Here is a 17658-nt window from a genome sequence, read left to right as displayed (position 1 = left end):
TCGAATGGGGTAGGGCCTATAAAGTGGTACAATGGAATCGATACCTTATCTGGGCAACATGTGCTTGCTTCTCGTTTACACAGTAACAATCAAAAGGTATCCATATCTGCTGAACATCCATACATAGGTAATTTTAGGTATGTGAAACTAATCTACCTGTCAAAGAGATTTTTAATGCTATGTACTTCCTCTTCTTATGGCTGTTCACTACCTAATGACTGAACAAGGTCTCCATCTGTTACTACAGATGAGAATTCTATCAGAAGGGGAATGGAAGATTGTAAACATATCGTATACAATTATGTATTTGCTTCATACCATAAATTGGACTATAAGGGATACATTCAACTGGACCTCATGGGAACAGTTTCAATCATTATCAGCTGAAATAAAGCTCTTATCATGGTAGCAGACAGAAAACTATCAACCAGCTTTGAACATCATTTAATCGTTGCCACAGTTACTGCCATTCAAGCAACTTATAAGACTTGTAGACATCTTTATGAAATTGGCCTCTAGACCTATTTTAACCGAATAATTATGCTATCCTTGTCTTCCTCCAAAATGAAGTTTGCACTATTGGACTGAACTTTAAAAACATACCCACAATTTACATAATTTCTTTCTAATGACATCATATGTGGCCTACGATTACGTAAATTAAGGGTACCTATACAGTAAGTACGCTGCAATAACACGTGTAAGAGACTACCCTACACAGCCGCCAAAATATCACACTTCCAACATCTGTCTTTTTTGTGTGTGTTTGTTACTGTATACCATCTGAATATGTGATGTATTACAAGTGCTTTACAATGCTCTACAGCTGATATTCTTCCACTGTACACAAAATATACACTGTACATGTATGCATTTCTAGTGCTTGCTGTATCCCTACATTGTGCACAGTGTTGATCTTGGTAAACTGCGATTTATCCCAAGCCAATAGTCATTCACCTGGAACGAACATTCTCAGGACTATAGGGGAAATAGATAGAGACTGGTAACAGGTTTTCAGTGAATACACACAGCTCTATTGCGATGTATGAAGCAATAAAAAATGATGACTGTCAAGCGTTGTAAGAAGTTGCGTCATTACGACACAGAGTGGTCCTGGATGTCTCTCAGTGGGAGTCCACAGGGATGGAAATCTTCGTATCAAAAATAGCCATGTCAGGAAAAGCACTCTAGCCTGTCAAGCAGGTAGGTACTCTAATTCCCACGCATCACTCTGACCATCCAATCATCGCAATGATAAATCCATGTTTGTTCTTTCATTAAATCTGCTCCACTGATTACCTTCGTTCCAGGATATGTACAAAATTTCACATCTCCCGATGCATGGGGTCTCAGTGTCCGTCATCATAGGTGGATAAAAGAGCGGCTTCCACAGGCTCCATACACGAGGGACATGTGAAGGAACGCATCAACCAATCGTCTATACATTTGGTGTGGTAGATGTGCATACAGGGTAGCAGTCGTATCGGGTCTCCTAGCTGAAAATCTAGCATACATATCACACATCTGCAAAGAAAACAGAGAAATGTACAAAAAGAAAATGATACACCATGCATGATTCATGTGCTTGACAGTCTCATTGAATACCGGTCCTGTATTTTTTGGCCTGTGCTACACACGCAATACAATCAGCATTTAGAGGGATGGTATAGTATTGGTGGAGACGATGATTGGGCTTTTAACTTTTTTTCGAGATATCAAGAAGCCACTCATGAAATAGCACAGAACTATTTGATGAAAATCAGTTTTGGCATGGCTGAGACATCCATAAACAAGGTAAAACACAGCAATCGTAATAAAAGGTGGGTCCCATCTTTTATTTGGATTGCTCTGTTTTGAATATCTCAGCCATTTCAAAACCAATTTTCATCAAATGAATGTTGAATTCCTGTTGGAATTACATGCTTTTTCACCCTTCAGAAGAGGTTTCTTATTATCTCAACAAAAAATGCTAGAAACCTGAAGTTAGATCTCAACCAAAACTATACAATCCCTCGAACAACATCTTATAATATCGGTAGTTTGTTGAAATTGTGTTTTTGCTGTAACACATAGGATGTATACACAGCAACCAAACTCTTTCTTCAGTGGTGGATCCAGAGGGGGAGCAACCGGTGCATACCCCCCCCCCCCCTTTATTTTTCGTTAAAAAAGCTTGAAAAAAAAATAACAAGAAAAAAAAAATGAAATGAAACCCGGAAGTAGTATCAGAAATATTAGTTGCCCCCCCCCCCCCCCCCCCTTTACAGAATTCCTGGATCTGCCCCTGTTCTTGGAAATATGAAAATATTGATACTGTCTGTGCACGACAGTCATATCATTTTCACAGAAATACAGTTTCCATACAACCAACTATCCAGGATGTCTGGAAAACATCAGGACTATTTTGTGCAAGACTTCAGATTACTCAATAGGGATAATACAAATCAAAACTATAGACTTCATCTATATCTTTTATACTGTATATAAAACTATAGACTTTATGTACTGTGTCCTTGTCAATTGTGTTGTAATGGACCAGGTCCATTGTATTTCATTCCTTGTACTAGGACTAGGTACCTATACAGCTGTACATGCTTTGATTTGTGAAGAAATAAAGCACAGTGTCACCTCTCAGATTTGTTGATTTAACTTCACAGAATTTAGCAGGTTTGATTGATAGCCCTACATTGAAAAGAATTGCACACAAAAAAGAATGCAAGTTGCTGCAGAATTTTACTCCCCTTCTGAAACCACAGTGAAAAGCAACTACTGCTGATGGCTCCGATTGCATCATGAGCAAATGTGTTTACATGCAAAGGGTGCTTTCATATTGGTATTTTTTCCCTATAATCTTTTGGCCTTCATCCCATGCTACATCTTGTAACGCACCATTTCCATCAGAAGGTATAAATTCTAGTGTCTTTTTATGCACAGTTGGAATGCCTGCTTCAAACAAAACACTGTATGATGTCAAACTACTGAACCATGCACACCATGAAAGATTACCAAAACAAGAGCACAACAGCACTCGTTTTGATCCCTATGCTCACTACAGTACTAAATACACTTTCTGTAAACAACTCGACAAGCTGTAGAGAGATTGAGTTCAACAACCAGGAACTTGTTGCAGTCAAAATGTCAACACAGATGATATTCTGGCACACACCAGGAAATATGTGGATCCCACAACTCTGTGGCTATGATACAAGTAATTCAATGGCCATGTCATAAGTGCTACATTGTAAGTCGTCGTGTGCACCGAAAATAAGGTATTTGAATGTGTTTAAGTGTCTATTCCCATGACCTGACGTACATTTGTAGTCAGTACATGGGGTACTCAAGTAGTCAGTATTGCAGACATTTAGCACCAAGCAACTTCATGTGTTTTGCTTCATTTTCACTTTAATAGTGATGATTTGGATTTGAATAATACAATGAAAATATACAGCTCTATTTCAGTTGCTGTAATACTCAAAGTTTTGGCTCTCAAAATTTTACAGGAAGCTAAGGAAAATAATGCCTCCAGTGACACTTCGTGGCAGAGGCATTAAAAAAAACACACAAAAAGAATTCCCATGCAAAGGCTTACAACTTATAGTAATCAAGATGCAACTGTACAAAGTATGTCAGGTTCATGACAATGAGATGTATAGTCATGTAGTGTGCATGAAAGCGAGTCAGCAAACCTGGGCATAAGTAATGCAGGAAGTGATTGTTAAACTTGTTTTGCTTCTTAGGAAGAGAAAATTAGAGGCAAGGATGTGGGCAAGCCAAGATGTTAAGGTTACAATTAGGAGAAGATATGGTCAACAGTTGAAGCAAGTACAATGTAGGTACATTGTAGACAATGAGATAACAAGAAGAACAAGAGGGGAAAGTGAGGTCAGGAGAAAAATGGAGACAGGATGAGGAGAAATGAATACTGAAGACTGAGTAAGAAACTAAAACTGGTGAAGGAGACACATCTTGAGTCATATGACATAGGTTTTTGAAAATCATTTCATACTTAACCATAATATGCATGGAAAGTAACACAGAATAGCAATGCTGGCCATCCTATGTTGTTTTCTTTTCTTTTCTCAGTATGCAGCGAGTCACGCTACCATTATCCTTGACTTTTTCTTTACAGAATGCCATTAAATTAGAACAAACAGTGATTTGCCTTAAGGAGGGAAGAAATCATGGATAGGAGACTGCCAATTTCCTTGAGGAAGATCCAAGAAATGAATCCCTTCCAAACTAAACATACCCAAGTTTTGAGGAAGAGCATACAGACGTTGTAGCAGCCCCATAATTTCAGATTCAGCCTATATGCGTACAGTGTATGCACATTATGCACTGTACAAAGTTATGTACCTCTAAACTTGCAGTACATGTACTGTACATCAGTGGAGTGTGAATCACACGCTTCACATAAATTCTAATTTTACAACTCACATTTACAAGCTATTTCCCAGGGAAAAAAGAGAGAAATGAGATGAAGTAAACAAAAGTGATAGCAAAATGTTGGTTCAGTACAGGTTTCAGTTTTGCAATTACAACAATAAGGAAACTGATGACTACAAGTTTGTTGCATACTTCCCTTTATAAATGATGACTGTCGTAACCCAGATTGCAGACATTATATATTAGCCAGAATATAGACTGATTTGGTTTTAAAACACTGTAACACATGCCGGCCATAACTGGGGGGCTTCCAATATAAAAAGAGAAGATGATTCAGTAGGTTATGCAATGAGTCAGGTGTATTGCTGCTATATCAGTGCAAAAATTAAGTAAATTGCTAGGCATAATGTTCCTACGAGACCCAGGATAACATGCCTATACCCCATGGTTATTGTGAACTCACATGCAGAAGGCTAACCTTGTTTACACTGCATATTTGCCCTGTCACCAACTGTCGCCTCTTTGAGTAGCTGACAAAGCATATATCACAGTGCTGGAGACCACTGAACATTCAGTACAGTCACATGCAGAAAACACTCTTTGTATTGTGCTGGTTGCCACAGTAAAAACAGTACAATGACTTTGGTACAAATCACACAGGAGCAGATGAAAGTCTTGACTGAATGCATCATGTGACTCACAAGCTAGTCATACCGTGGAGCTTGCTCCATCATCTTCCTTCCCCAGAAAACAATCTTTATGCATACTGATTGATCACAAATTACATGCATTATACCCTAACCTTACGTGTAAATGTAGGAAAAATAATGAAAGGTACTGTATTGCTTCATGTCAACGTTACATGGAAATCTTTATGAAGAATCTTGTGAAGCTTAATGTTACTGATGATAATGCAAATTTTATAAAGTGAAAGGACTGATTAAAGGAGATATCATTGCTTGAACAAAGAATGAAGAGGGTTCAAACTTACTCTCTTGCTTTCTTGCTGCCGTCGTACTGCCCAGTGGGCAAGTGCTGTATAAGGCCTATTCGTTTGGCAATTCTGATTTGTTCCTCCTCCGTCAGCTGACTGGCTGATCTCCTCTGGTTGGGGGTCACATGGTATACCGGAGCTTCCTCCTGAATGCAGCCACAAAGATGAATATCAAATTATAGACTACCGATGTTCTTATAAAAAACAATTTCTAATTAGCATCTTCAGCTAATGGGAACAGAATAATCAAAGTCATTCATTCATTTCATATTTGCAGACATCATTCTCTTGATGTGTTAACCAAAGAATGATTTTGAGCACACTCCTTTTGTTCTCCCCTATGTATTATAGGTTCTAACAGTGTACAGTTCATCTCATTTTGTTCACAGAAACAGCCTTCTGTTTACCAAGAAATGTGGGATACACCGTTCATTCAAGGACTTCTACACTTGATGGGAATATGGTATGCACTTATATCAATGCATTTGTACATGAGCATGGTGCATGAAATATTCGCTGGATTAAATGCAGTAAATTACAATCACATATTGCCACAAGGTACTATTGCCTTCTGTAAAGCTTTTATTGAAAGAAAAAAACAAGAACAACACACAAACAGGCAACATACTGTGACAAGCAATAAAGTTGTGTGTCTTTTGTGTGTGTGTGTGTGTGTGTGTGTGTGTGTGTGGTAAATCTTCTTCCTGACAAATCCAGAGGGAAAAAGAATTTGGGACTGTAGTTGTTGCACATACAGTAACATTTTTGGGCATTTAAGAGTGCAGAGGAGTAAAGCAACCACTCCTACAAATAATTTCAGACCAATGGGTCTTTAGCCCAGGACTGGCCAAAATTGCTGTACACTAGAGGCTAAAGTACACAGATTTCCTCTCACAGGTGTTTCACTACTGGTGAAAGAAAGATAAAAATAATTTTGATTTTAAGCTCATCAAATTTGTCACATTTTTTTTCATTTCCCTGGGTTGCTCACTCCCCATAAAGCATGATATAGGTCTACAGTACCACTGAACATATTCCAATGCATGTCTGAAGTTTAAGAGAGTCATCCCCCCCCCCCCCATGCACACTATCTGTATCAATATCACAACTGTTCTCTGCGCAATCTCATTGAAATATCACTTTCCCTCTATTTGTGGAAAGTTCTTTGGGTGGTGGAAAATTTTCTCCAAATCTAATGTCAAAAACTTGAAATCTGAAGAAGCACATGAGATGAATCATCTTCTTAAAGAACTCCATGACATCTCATCTTTTCTCATTATTGGTAACACAACTGAAACATCTCAGCACTATAAGTTCTTTGATCCACTATGTTTGTAGGAAACTTTTGTTAACAGGTCTGCCTGTCCATCAAAGATACCTACACTAATGTTGCAAGTTGAAATTTTATGTGCCAGTTATTGTTTACCTCTTGAGAAAACATTCAATTGCATGGCTTAAGTGTATTTAACTTGAAATGTTAGATAATACACATCTCCTGCTATCAGAGATAATTTTCAAAACTTCCCAGAAAAGATTTTAACTGTATGGGTTAAAATCATGCCTTCGTACTGTGAATGGAAGAGCATCATCAAGTTCAGACTCAACAACTTTTCCTTATCACTTTCATTCTAAAAGTAAAACCTTGTTTCACTGCCTTTCAAACTTTAATTGGATATACTGACATGTTTCAAGAAATCACTGTCTTTAAACATTCCGAATAAAATCATTTGATTACTAAGGATATAGAAAGTTAGGAAATCCAGACACCATCCACCTTTTTTCTCATTAAAAAGAGAATAGGCTACACGAAGAAAAATGACTTGTATCCATCCATTTCAACTGTATTCTTGGGACATTTCCACTGTGATATTCTTGGGATTCATCAAATATGCCTCTATTTAATGACACACAACTTTTAGGAGAAAGCATCAGGATCATTTCAAGTAAAAGCTGAGCCAATTTTCTTTTAACTGAGTCCCATAGAGTCAATAATCTACAAGAAAGCTCTAGTTGTCACCTCCATATCACACTTATGCACACACTCAACATGTCTGAAGTTCTATCTTCAGAGAAATTAAAGCAAATGATACATTATGACACTCTCTTGCAGTTCTTGACTTTGATGGGCACAGGGCAAACAGACACAAAGACTCCTAGAGCTGCATTTGAACCAGAATGGTACAATACATATCTGCAATATATACATATTTATAAAATAGATCAGTCTACATTAAATACAATCAAGCAGTGATATTACATGGCTAATACAGTCAACATGAGTATTTCAGTTAGATTTATCTTTTTATTGTTTATTCACACTTTTTTTTTGATAAGATAGACCTAGATCAGTCAACATTTAATATAATCAGGCAGTATCATAGGGTTCTATATCAGGCCTACATGGTTAGTCAACACGAGTAGACTCTATTTCAGTTATGTTTTTTTTTTTATTATGATTTTTTTTTTTTTAAACATTACAGTTAAAACTGGCCCATTTACAAAGTTAGAACCTGTGTGACAAGTTTGAGATGAATCCATGTAAATATCTTTGCTCCCAACTGGCCGACCCTGATGTTTGGACTGAACTTACTGTAGTGTAATCACAGACAAAGCACTTGTGATTACATATAGATCTATCTGGTGGGAGAAGACTACTCTTGAGTGGGCAGGGGGCCAAGGCCCAACAACTTTCTTTTCTCTTTTCTTGGCCAAATCGTGATACCGGTCCCCTCTTGTTCTGCGTGTGCGTCTTCACTATGTGCAAAGTCTATGGAGGTTGAAAGCAGTCACCGGCTATGACGAAATGAATGGCGGTGAATGGAGTGGTGGACTATTTCACAATATCGATAATGCCCTTTTCTTTTTACTACTAGAATCTAACTTTTAGATTCTACTCCAAGACTGAGCTCTGATGGTCATGTGGACAAGAAACAGTATACTAACTCTTTAACGTTACCTCTACAAAGAAGGAACCATTGGCCACTTGCCCGAGTTAGTCACAAAATGCTTGAAACTCCTCACAGGCTCACACCGTACCCCCCTTTTTTTCTGGCTTCTTTTTTTCCTTTATGCTAGGACCCTACTTCCTACTTTAACTTGTCTATAAATTCAAGAACGAGAACTTTATCTAACGTTAATAGTAATATCGAAGGACGAAATATTATGAGATCTAAAAAATCATTTGTTCATAAATATTCGTGCCAACGACGCTACACTGAAAATTTTATTCCCCACGCATCCATCCATGACCACTGGCATTATTTCAAGCAGACAATACCAAACATAAAACTGCTTTGTGAGTTCAATGTTTTGTTTACGAGTCCAACCTGATACGGCGGCGGAGGCCCCAAACGTTCGTGAACCTCTGTGTCGTCGTGAAGCAGTGAAATATCATCGGCGGTCTGGCCCTGAAGACAGTTCCCCATGTTGAAGAGCACTACAACAAACAGCTAGCAGAGCCTTCAGACGCTTAATTATGTGCTTGCCTCTCCTTGGTCATGTTCATAAGGACAAGTATCAGTTTTGGTTACTCGTTCTCGAGAACACTTCACACAATGGCCTAGGTTCTCTGGCTGCTATGCTAGTCTACAAATGTGTAGGAAACTACGCACGTCTATATCCAACCAACACAACACGTCTATCGCTAGCAGCAAGCCGTACCGTCCGTACACCCGACAAGAACTGGCACCTCTGCGGGTGATTGTACGGAGAGTCGCAGAAAGAGAGAGGCAATATGGCAGACAATAACATTCGCATATCACAGCGAGCGGCTGGTAATGTCCATACGCCACATAAAAACCTAGTACTTCGTATTAATCCAGTTTCGATTAATTTGCACGCCTTAATAGTAAAATTTTCATATTTTTTCAGCATAAATTATATATTATTCTAAATTATATGAAAAACATGAAAAAATACATCGATTTAGAAAAAATATCACTCCGCAATGTGAGTCGGACCGATGACGTCATACTATTGTTGTAAACAAAGTTTACCTAATCGAGGGGTTCCCCTTGGCTCGTCTATCCGCTAGGCCGTTGTTCAGAGAATATTGCGATTTTGTTAGATCCGGATGGAGGATCATTAGCGAGGCTTTGACTTAGATTACAATGCTAACTTGTAAGATCCTCATGAAGGGGGGTGGGGGGGGGGGGGATAGGGTTATGGACATCCCGGGACACATACATTTCCCCCCCCCCCCTTTTGTTTTAGGGGCTGTTCAAAAGCGAAGTTATTATACACGTTTATAATGCTTCTATAAATCTCAATATTGGTATTATAAATCCAAGATATTGCTATGGTTATAAATGACCGATAAGTATCAATACATCGTATTACCAACATAATGTCGGCTCGTGTTAGCGTGAGCTAGGAATCTGGTAATTGACAAAGTACAACTAATTATTCGACATCCTTGTAACCATTTTGAAGTGAACAACATTGGATTGCCAAGTTGGTGAGTAGAAACGAACAACAATATATCTTTCTCATTTCTTACAAAGAATTGAAATAATAATTTGTAATTTTACGTCTAGACATTGACTTCTGCAATTCTTTTCTATTATGTCATCTTTTCAACAAGCTATAAAGCTACAAAAAGCCGGAACAAAATCTCTGCTGCCAGAACATTAGGCCTATGGTATAAAAGGGGCCACATTAAAGTTATGTATTGACAATACCAGTCAGCGAGTATCGCTTTGACTACAATTATTCCGGTCATTACTTGGAAAGTAATGAATGGTTTTGCTTATTCATAAAATATATAAATATTCTGGAAAATATGCTAAAACGTATAGCCTCCTTGCTGGTCAGAATTTACTAACTCCATAGGACAAAGTCATCGTCAGGGACCGCGCCCAGCTGTTGCACCATGGAGTCCGTCACTTGTTGAATTCATATCCGTTCCTATAAGTTTGAAAATATTGCAGGGTTCTTACAAAACTAATCTGAAAGGGGTCCTTTTCAAAAAATCACAAACAGTATACAAAGCTGACATTAAGCTGACACGAGTGTGTACATTGAGCATATTCTCCTTCCCTTCCCGCTTCACAATCAACGCCTAGCGGAATAGTTTTATCTTTTTTGTAATATTAGATAGACGGCGCAATGTCAATGCATTTTTTTATATCAATGGTAATAATGATGATGATGATAATGATGATAATAATGATAATGATACTACTACTACTACTACTACTACTACTACTAATGATAATAATAATAATAATAATAATAATAATAATAATAATAATAATAATCATGATAATTACAATAATATTAATCATTATTGTCATCATCATCATCAATGAGCTTTTTTATTCAATTATAGGGCCTCATGTATTTTACGTGCACATTTTTAAATCCTCCGCTGTATTATTTGGTGTTTGCCTTCGCAAATGAATGTCAAGTAGGTAAATCTGATTGAAGTCATTTTATTTCTTCTTTTTAAGTCATCGCACATGATAGGTGGAAACTGATTGATGCAAGCTATATAGCTAATATTACATTCGAGAAAGCATACCAACAATATAGTGCCTGAAAAGAAAAGTACAGTTGACGAGGAAACTGGTGGGATGTTGTAAGTGACGAAATTTACCACAATATTGCGCCATGTGACCAGGGAGTTCGATGGGAAGCCCACAGAGTCAAAAGATGAAAAAGAATTTTGTAACATGCTCGAGATTGTGGGAAAACATCTGATAAGTGGCACAAAAATTTCACAACATAAAAGTATACAGAAACAATGATTACAGAAATAGAGATAAAACAAAACGAAGCAAAATCAACACACGTTATGGTGAGCCATACTGATCATTTTCATGATATGAATTATTTTATTTGCTACTATTTTGATTTGAGGGGGGATAGGTTGGTTTCAACGAGGGCACGTGGAGGACAACGAGTATTCGAAGAAAGTTGAGCCAAGCAGATATAATGAAAACGGACGTGATACCCTTAGAATTATCATACTTTATATGGCGTGGCCCGAGACAAATACATGTAACATGTGCTGAAGCCGCTTTCCAAAATTCTCACACTCTTCAGGCGCCACAAGCATAGAGAGAAAGGCAAGACATACCCTGATCTTTGCCATGAGTTGAGGACGTGCTGTCCCCTTCTTGCGAGTTTCATTCAGTTAAATTTTACAACCCTGTCATTTTAATTGGGTTGCTTTACTTCTTTTCATATCATTTATTGTTAAGATGGATGAGGTGCTAGTCATTATCGCAGCTCGCAAGAATACGCTGGGTCCTGCACAGATCCCAGGTGTGGACTTACGATTGATTTTCAGCAGTTTTCTATACTGCTCAAAGTCTCATTTGGATTTCTTTGTTTTTCCCCCTTTTCACGGAACGGTGCCAGTACATTTCCGATAATTGATTCTTTCCCCAGAAGCCTGCTTATAGCACAGATTCCATTTCCTTTTCCCTCAATAAACCTGTGCAACATTATTTTGGTATCTAGCTTCACCCGTAATCTTGCAACATCTCCCTAACGAGATACGGCTTGCATCAGAATTACAGAATTCCACTGTACAATAAAGTACCGCATCTTCATCCGCTGGCATAAAAATTACTCGATTCGTCGAATTGAGAGCGTTGTGGAAGTGATCCAAACGCTGAGTTCCAGAAAGACAAAGCAAATGGCTGACATGCAGTCTTTGTCAGTGATATTCGTTTGCCTCAAACTGACTTTGTCGCTGCAGTAAATTTCCTTGTTCGTAAATTTGCACGTGATCATTATCGGTATATTTTGTGTAATTATATGGCATAACACATTGTTGTCATAATATTATATTCCTTCTCCCCCTCGGATTTTATTGTCAACGAATAGATGTCGATCTCCCGAAAGTTGTATGTAACTATAATAGATACCTGCAAAATCTATCGTTTTCAGGGAATTGCCCCCCCCCCCCCATTATGAAGGTCAAAGTCACCCACCCTTTCCCAGGCAACTATAGCTGGTCGTATAAGGGATGCCTTTTTTCATGACCCTCTCCTGCTTGAAAACAAAACCGTGAAAATTCGATTAAAAGTACAGAGCATTCCTGTGATGGCAGTAGTCGCATACGGGTATCACTTAGCCTCTTTTCATTTTGTGTACACAAATTACAGGTCAATTTCTCTCTCCCTTGCTAATACCCTTCTTTCTCCCTTTCTTTTTTTTTTCTCTCTCTCTCTTAAAATATTGCGATTTAAGTTCTATATTCATCGAATGCAACATGTATCAAACTGAGTCTCTTGGGAATGTAAATAATTAAACTGAAATTGTAAAATTCTTGTAATCCTGTCACCATTCTTCATACTAATTTTCTGGACTATTTTATGTGTCCCGTTGACCTTGACTTTAAAACTTTCGCTATGTCTAAATAGGGCCTATCGGTTAATTCAACCAATACAGTTGGGCCTAAAGTGAAAGTTTTGAAGTAAATGTCAACAGGGCAATTTTTATCTATACTCCAGAAAATGAGTACTGAGAATGGTGACACAATTACAAGAATTTTACAATTTCACTGTAATTCACATTACATAGCCTACGGATATTTACATTTACGCAAGCCAACTCGTCGGATCGGTCATGTATGGGGCCAAACTGAGCGGCATATTATTATGCCTGAATGATGTTCCTTTTGCTTGGATTTGCCACAAATGTCGAGAAGGAAATGTCTTCGAGATTGCAACGAGATACTCACGAGCATTACATATCGACATGTATACTTGCATGATTAATGTTGAGCAACAGGAAAAGAAATTTCTCGGTATTGAATTTCAAACCTCTGATTTACTTTCATTTCTTATTTTCATTTGTATATTTTTTTTCTTGCCATTGCGTGTATTTCATGGTGAATTCACTCAAGTTCCTGTAGTGTTTGCTTTGTTTCATTTTTTTCCTTTTATCCGTCACCATATTATAGGCTATTAGATAGTCTACGACTGAACGTATCCCCATACACGTTCAAAAGAAATTGAGCCCAATATTAGACGAACGAACGGAAAACAGAAACAAACGAACGGCATCTTTGCGCTCTGGGTCTTTTGACAAGTTTTGATGATTGACTTTTGTCTTACTTTGTGTCTGAATTGATAACCACTCTAATCTTTTTTTATTTTATTTTACTGTAACATAAGGGGTATTTCATTTTAGTCGCGCGTAGATACGTACACATACATAATACATACACACATACACACACACACTAACACACATAAGTACATCATCACTTTCATTATCATCATCATCATCATCATCATCATCATCATCATCATCATCACCATCATCCATGTGATGATACAAATCTGATCTATAAATTGTGGATAACATCGGGAAAGTTGCGCGTTATTCAATTCTGTAATATGATAGTGAAAGTTGGGTACAAATTTTCATAACACATTTTCAGAGGCCAGATGATCTACTTGCAAACAATATCGATTACCAAAATGTTTTTCGTTGATGCTATATATGGAGCTGAAGAGGAAACGCTGGCATGAAAGCAAAACTCTTCATGTCTCCTTGAAACATCACTTTCTCTATCTATACAGGCGAACTCACACATAAAATCCTCAACGATCCTCAGCTATCACTGAGCTCAGGAAGATGGTCAGATGGTGGTATCACGGTCTCTCCAAAGTTGGCCACGAGTCAGAGGCAAGAAAGAATATGCCCCGAATAAAAAGAGCATGTAGGCATATAGGCCTTATACCACCGATCATGAAATACACCTCTATACTGTATCAGAATTATCGCAGTGTAAACTAAAATAAAGCATATTACAACAGATCTTACATTAATGGAAAATAATCGATCTCAAAACTCGAAACAAAGAATTAAGTTCATCGAACAGCTATCATACCACAAGGCTGACAGATCTACTGCAACTCCTTTTTTTTTCCAAGATCGAAATCTAACACTCTTTGTGTGCAACGCTGAAGCGACCGCGTAATTGCGCACACTGACGTCATACGTTACGTAGAAAAAAAGTTTTATAACCTTTTTATTGTCGCCTATCTGCACCCGTCGCTCAAAATCACTCGACCTCCCTGCTCGACCCTAGAGTAGGCGCAACTTTAATACGTATAGGGCAAACTATTGTAATAGCTCTTCATGCAAGTGGAAAAACACCACTTCAACAAAGTTGTTACTCGTACACACCCCGACATTGGGAAAAACAAAGAAAATACGAAGAAGAAGGGGAAAAAAAAAAAGACCACAAAAAATATCCACACCCCTGACAAGAGCCGAATCTCGCTCATAACCGAGTCAGCATACAACTACAAGATACAGGTGTACCAGGCAAGCTGGTACCACGAAGAGTGTGTTGAATGAGGCATGCCTTTGCTGTCTGGTTTCCAAAAAGATAATTGTGACGTGATTGATGAAGTTATCAAAATGATAGCAGGTGGAGAAAAGGACGGCAATGAATTTCGCACTATATAACATGTCTTTGTGGGGTAATAGTTGGTGCCGAGGACGGTGCGCTCGTATTTATTTTTATCAGCAAAACTTCCTGGCACCTTATCAATGTGGGTATATTGCGGTACGACATAGGCCTACTGTAGATTGCCATGGACATCTCAGAGACTGTGGGTCCAATGCCTGCCCGGTGGCACTATCATTTACAGGTGGTGTATACCAGGCAGGGTGTAGTGCTTGACCTAAGTAAACTCTGAATCTTGCAAAACGGAGGTAATAACAATGGCGGGCAAGAAAGAAGAGCGCGCTTACAATACCAGGGAGGCGGGATATACTGATCATGATATCTGAGGGAGTATGTAGTAAAAACAACAACAAAACAAACTACAACTGCATTCAAACTCGGAGTATAGCAACAGGATCCTTACTAAGAATGATGAATATTTCTCGAATAAGATGTGTTTGGGTGACGTGTGTGGGTTGGTGATGCGTGTACAGAAACCTCTTTATAACGAGGTCGCCGCGGGACTGCCGATTTTACCTCGTTATACATATAACAACTGGTGTCTCGTTGTACACGTCGTAGAAGATAAAAAACCAAGCTAACAATAATAGGGCCTAGTGCTTACAGTGCATAAGGGGTACATTCGTACATGTCATTACATGTAGCAATTTTTCCAGATATACATGTATGATATGCACAGTACATGTACAATTTTTATACATCATGTAGAAATAAAAACATCTCTTGAAATCTGTGGTTCATTCATACAGCAGCGATACTCGCTGGGTGGCAAGAATCCCACAAGGTTCTAAATGTGTGTTTTATTTTCTGTCAATTTTGTAATTCATTTCTTATTATCCTCTCACAGCTTTAAGCTTCTTTAAAATCAAACAGATTTTCTCTGATTAACATCATACAGGTAACTCCAATAACGTGAAGTCCTGGGGACTGGCAGTTTGTTTTTTTTATGTCAGAATCTGTTATTGCTAAAACAACACAGCATTATACAGTACGCTGCAGATGTATACCATAGATGATAATTTTGGGGTCTGAATGAGTACTTCGCTCTTACAAAACTTTATTACAATGTACCAGTATTTGTAAAATCATGTAAAACTTGTAATGGGAGCACAATGTGCACGTTACTGTGGCTGTACTCCTTCGTGAGTAGGCCTACATAGTTGTATGTAATTCAGTGCATTTGAAAGGGCAGTGATGGGTTAGAAAAAACAAAAACAGAACAAGCAATGTTAGTCTTCAAAATCAGGTTGAGTACAAATGTCTAATTTATTCATCAACAATGATAATGTACACATTTTTGTAGACTGATCAATCAATTTCAACAAATAAAATCTGTACATGACTTTCCTTACAACTGACTGTGTGAGTACAGTAATACACTTTCCATGCAGAAATATAAGGTATGCTCATCCTGATTTACAGAAAAAAAAGTACTACTGAAAATTCACTGGAAATATGAACAGTGGGACAAGAAAAATGCCTTTGACTTTGAGCAATGTTCATATAATTCAGATGTACAGTAGTTTCCATCATGCACTATAAACTGATTCTTTACTCTCATGAACCTCCCACAAAGATTTTTTGTGGTTTATTTACCTCCTCAACATAAATATTACTGAAAATATCATGCAAATATCCAACAGCAACAATCCTAAGTTACTATCTTTCATACAAAATACCACTTCTTATTCCGCTTCAAGAAGATATGGTGTTTTCTCTAACAATGCATTTTTGTACTAAATATGGAATATATTGTACAAGGTACCTTTGCATTAAAGTTTGTACACACATAATTCACTGTTTGTGCACATATCTCTGTCACCGTCATCTCACATACATGACAAACATTTTTTTTTTCTTTTGGTCAGATCTTCAAATAAAGGCATCCAAAACTGCTCAAAACTTGTTAATTAGGCACTTTCTGATTACAATGGCAGAAATGTGAGTACAGACACATGCTTTAGAGGAATGTGATCTCAAGATTTACAATTGCTCAAATCATATGAAATGGTTTCTAAATGTGTTAGTCTGGGGATTTTTTCCTCAGCTAAAAAGAAAAAAATCTTCAGAGAAAACGAGTTTTCTTGATATTCAACCACACATAGGTAAGTCATGAAACAGGGAGACTCGAGAAATATTAGATGAAGATTAATCATGCTTTGGGATACTTTCTACTACATATACTTTCTAAAAGAACTACTCAGGTGACAAAGTGTCTTGCCTGCATGGTCGTGGGAAAAGTCTCATTACATGAGAATGACTTCAGTCAGCTCCTACCGGTTCCTGTCATAAGAGTGAGAATCACATACCATTCCCTTAACCCAGTCAGGACTGTGACTCAAAATACCAGTGTCTTCCCATCAGATAGCTCTTCAAATGACAATGAAGAGCTGAATTCAGCCTTCCAAGTAGAGAGATTAAACTATGTTTTGAATCTGTCACTCTTGGCAGGCAAGTACTGTAATGGTGAACATTTTCGCATATTTCACACAACCAGAAGCTCGTGTGAAAATAAAAGCACAAAAATATTTTTGCATGCCGTATGTTCCAGTAGTCAATGTCCTGATTCCGTGCAATTAAAAACATGTGAAATTCATCTTACCTGGCCGAGCATGAAAAATTACTCACAAGAAAATATCCACATTTACAGTATTCTGCTTGTTCATTTGTTTTCCTTTTACTCATTAATTTGAATTATGTATTTAATCAAGGCTCTGAAAGAGTTCTTCTCAATCTTCCTACACAATTAAGATCCAGTTTTATCTATATGATATGGTTTACTAAACTAAATTGCAAGATGATCAAGATAAAAGCATTGAAGATTTGGACACATAGTACTAAG

General features: G+C 37.7%; 1 protein-coding gene across 1 annotated transcript; it reads right to left on the bottom strand.

Annotated features, from left to right (window-relative positions):
* Window positions 1-315: 315 nt before the first annotated feature.
* LOC139725277 (RING finger protein 11-like) lies at window positions 316-9036 on the bottom strand. The gene is made up of 3 exons (XM_071636365.1): window positions 8707-9036; window positions 5378-5526; window positions 316-1524 (listed from the first exon to the last, which is right to left on the bottom strand). The coding sequence occupies exons 1-3, from the start codon at window positions 8803-8805 to the stop codon at window positions 1350-1352; spliced, it is 423 nt and encodes a 140-aa protein (XP_071492466.1). The 5' UTR covers window positions 8806-9036; the 3' UTR covers window positions 316-1349.
* Between the last annotated feature and the right edge of the window lie 8622 nt (window positions 9037-17658).

Source organism: Diadema antillarum, unplaced genomic scaffold (genome assembly GCF_040938485.1).
Source record: "Diadema antillarum isolate AM-2024a unplaced genomic scaffold, OU_Dant_1.0 seq00000030_RagTag, whole genome shotgun sequence".
In the NCBI taxonomy this organism is placed as follows: domain Eukaryota; kingdom Metazoa; phylum Echinodermata; class Echinoidea; order Diadematoida; family Diadematidae; genus Diadema; species Diadema antillarum.
Note: the sequence above shows the minus strand (reverse complement) of the source record. Positions and strands in the feature narration are given on the sequence as shown.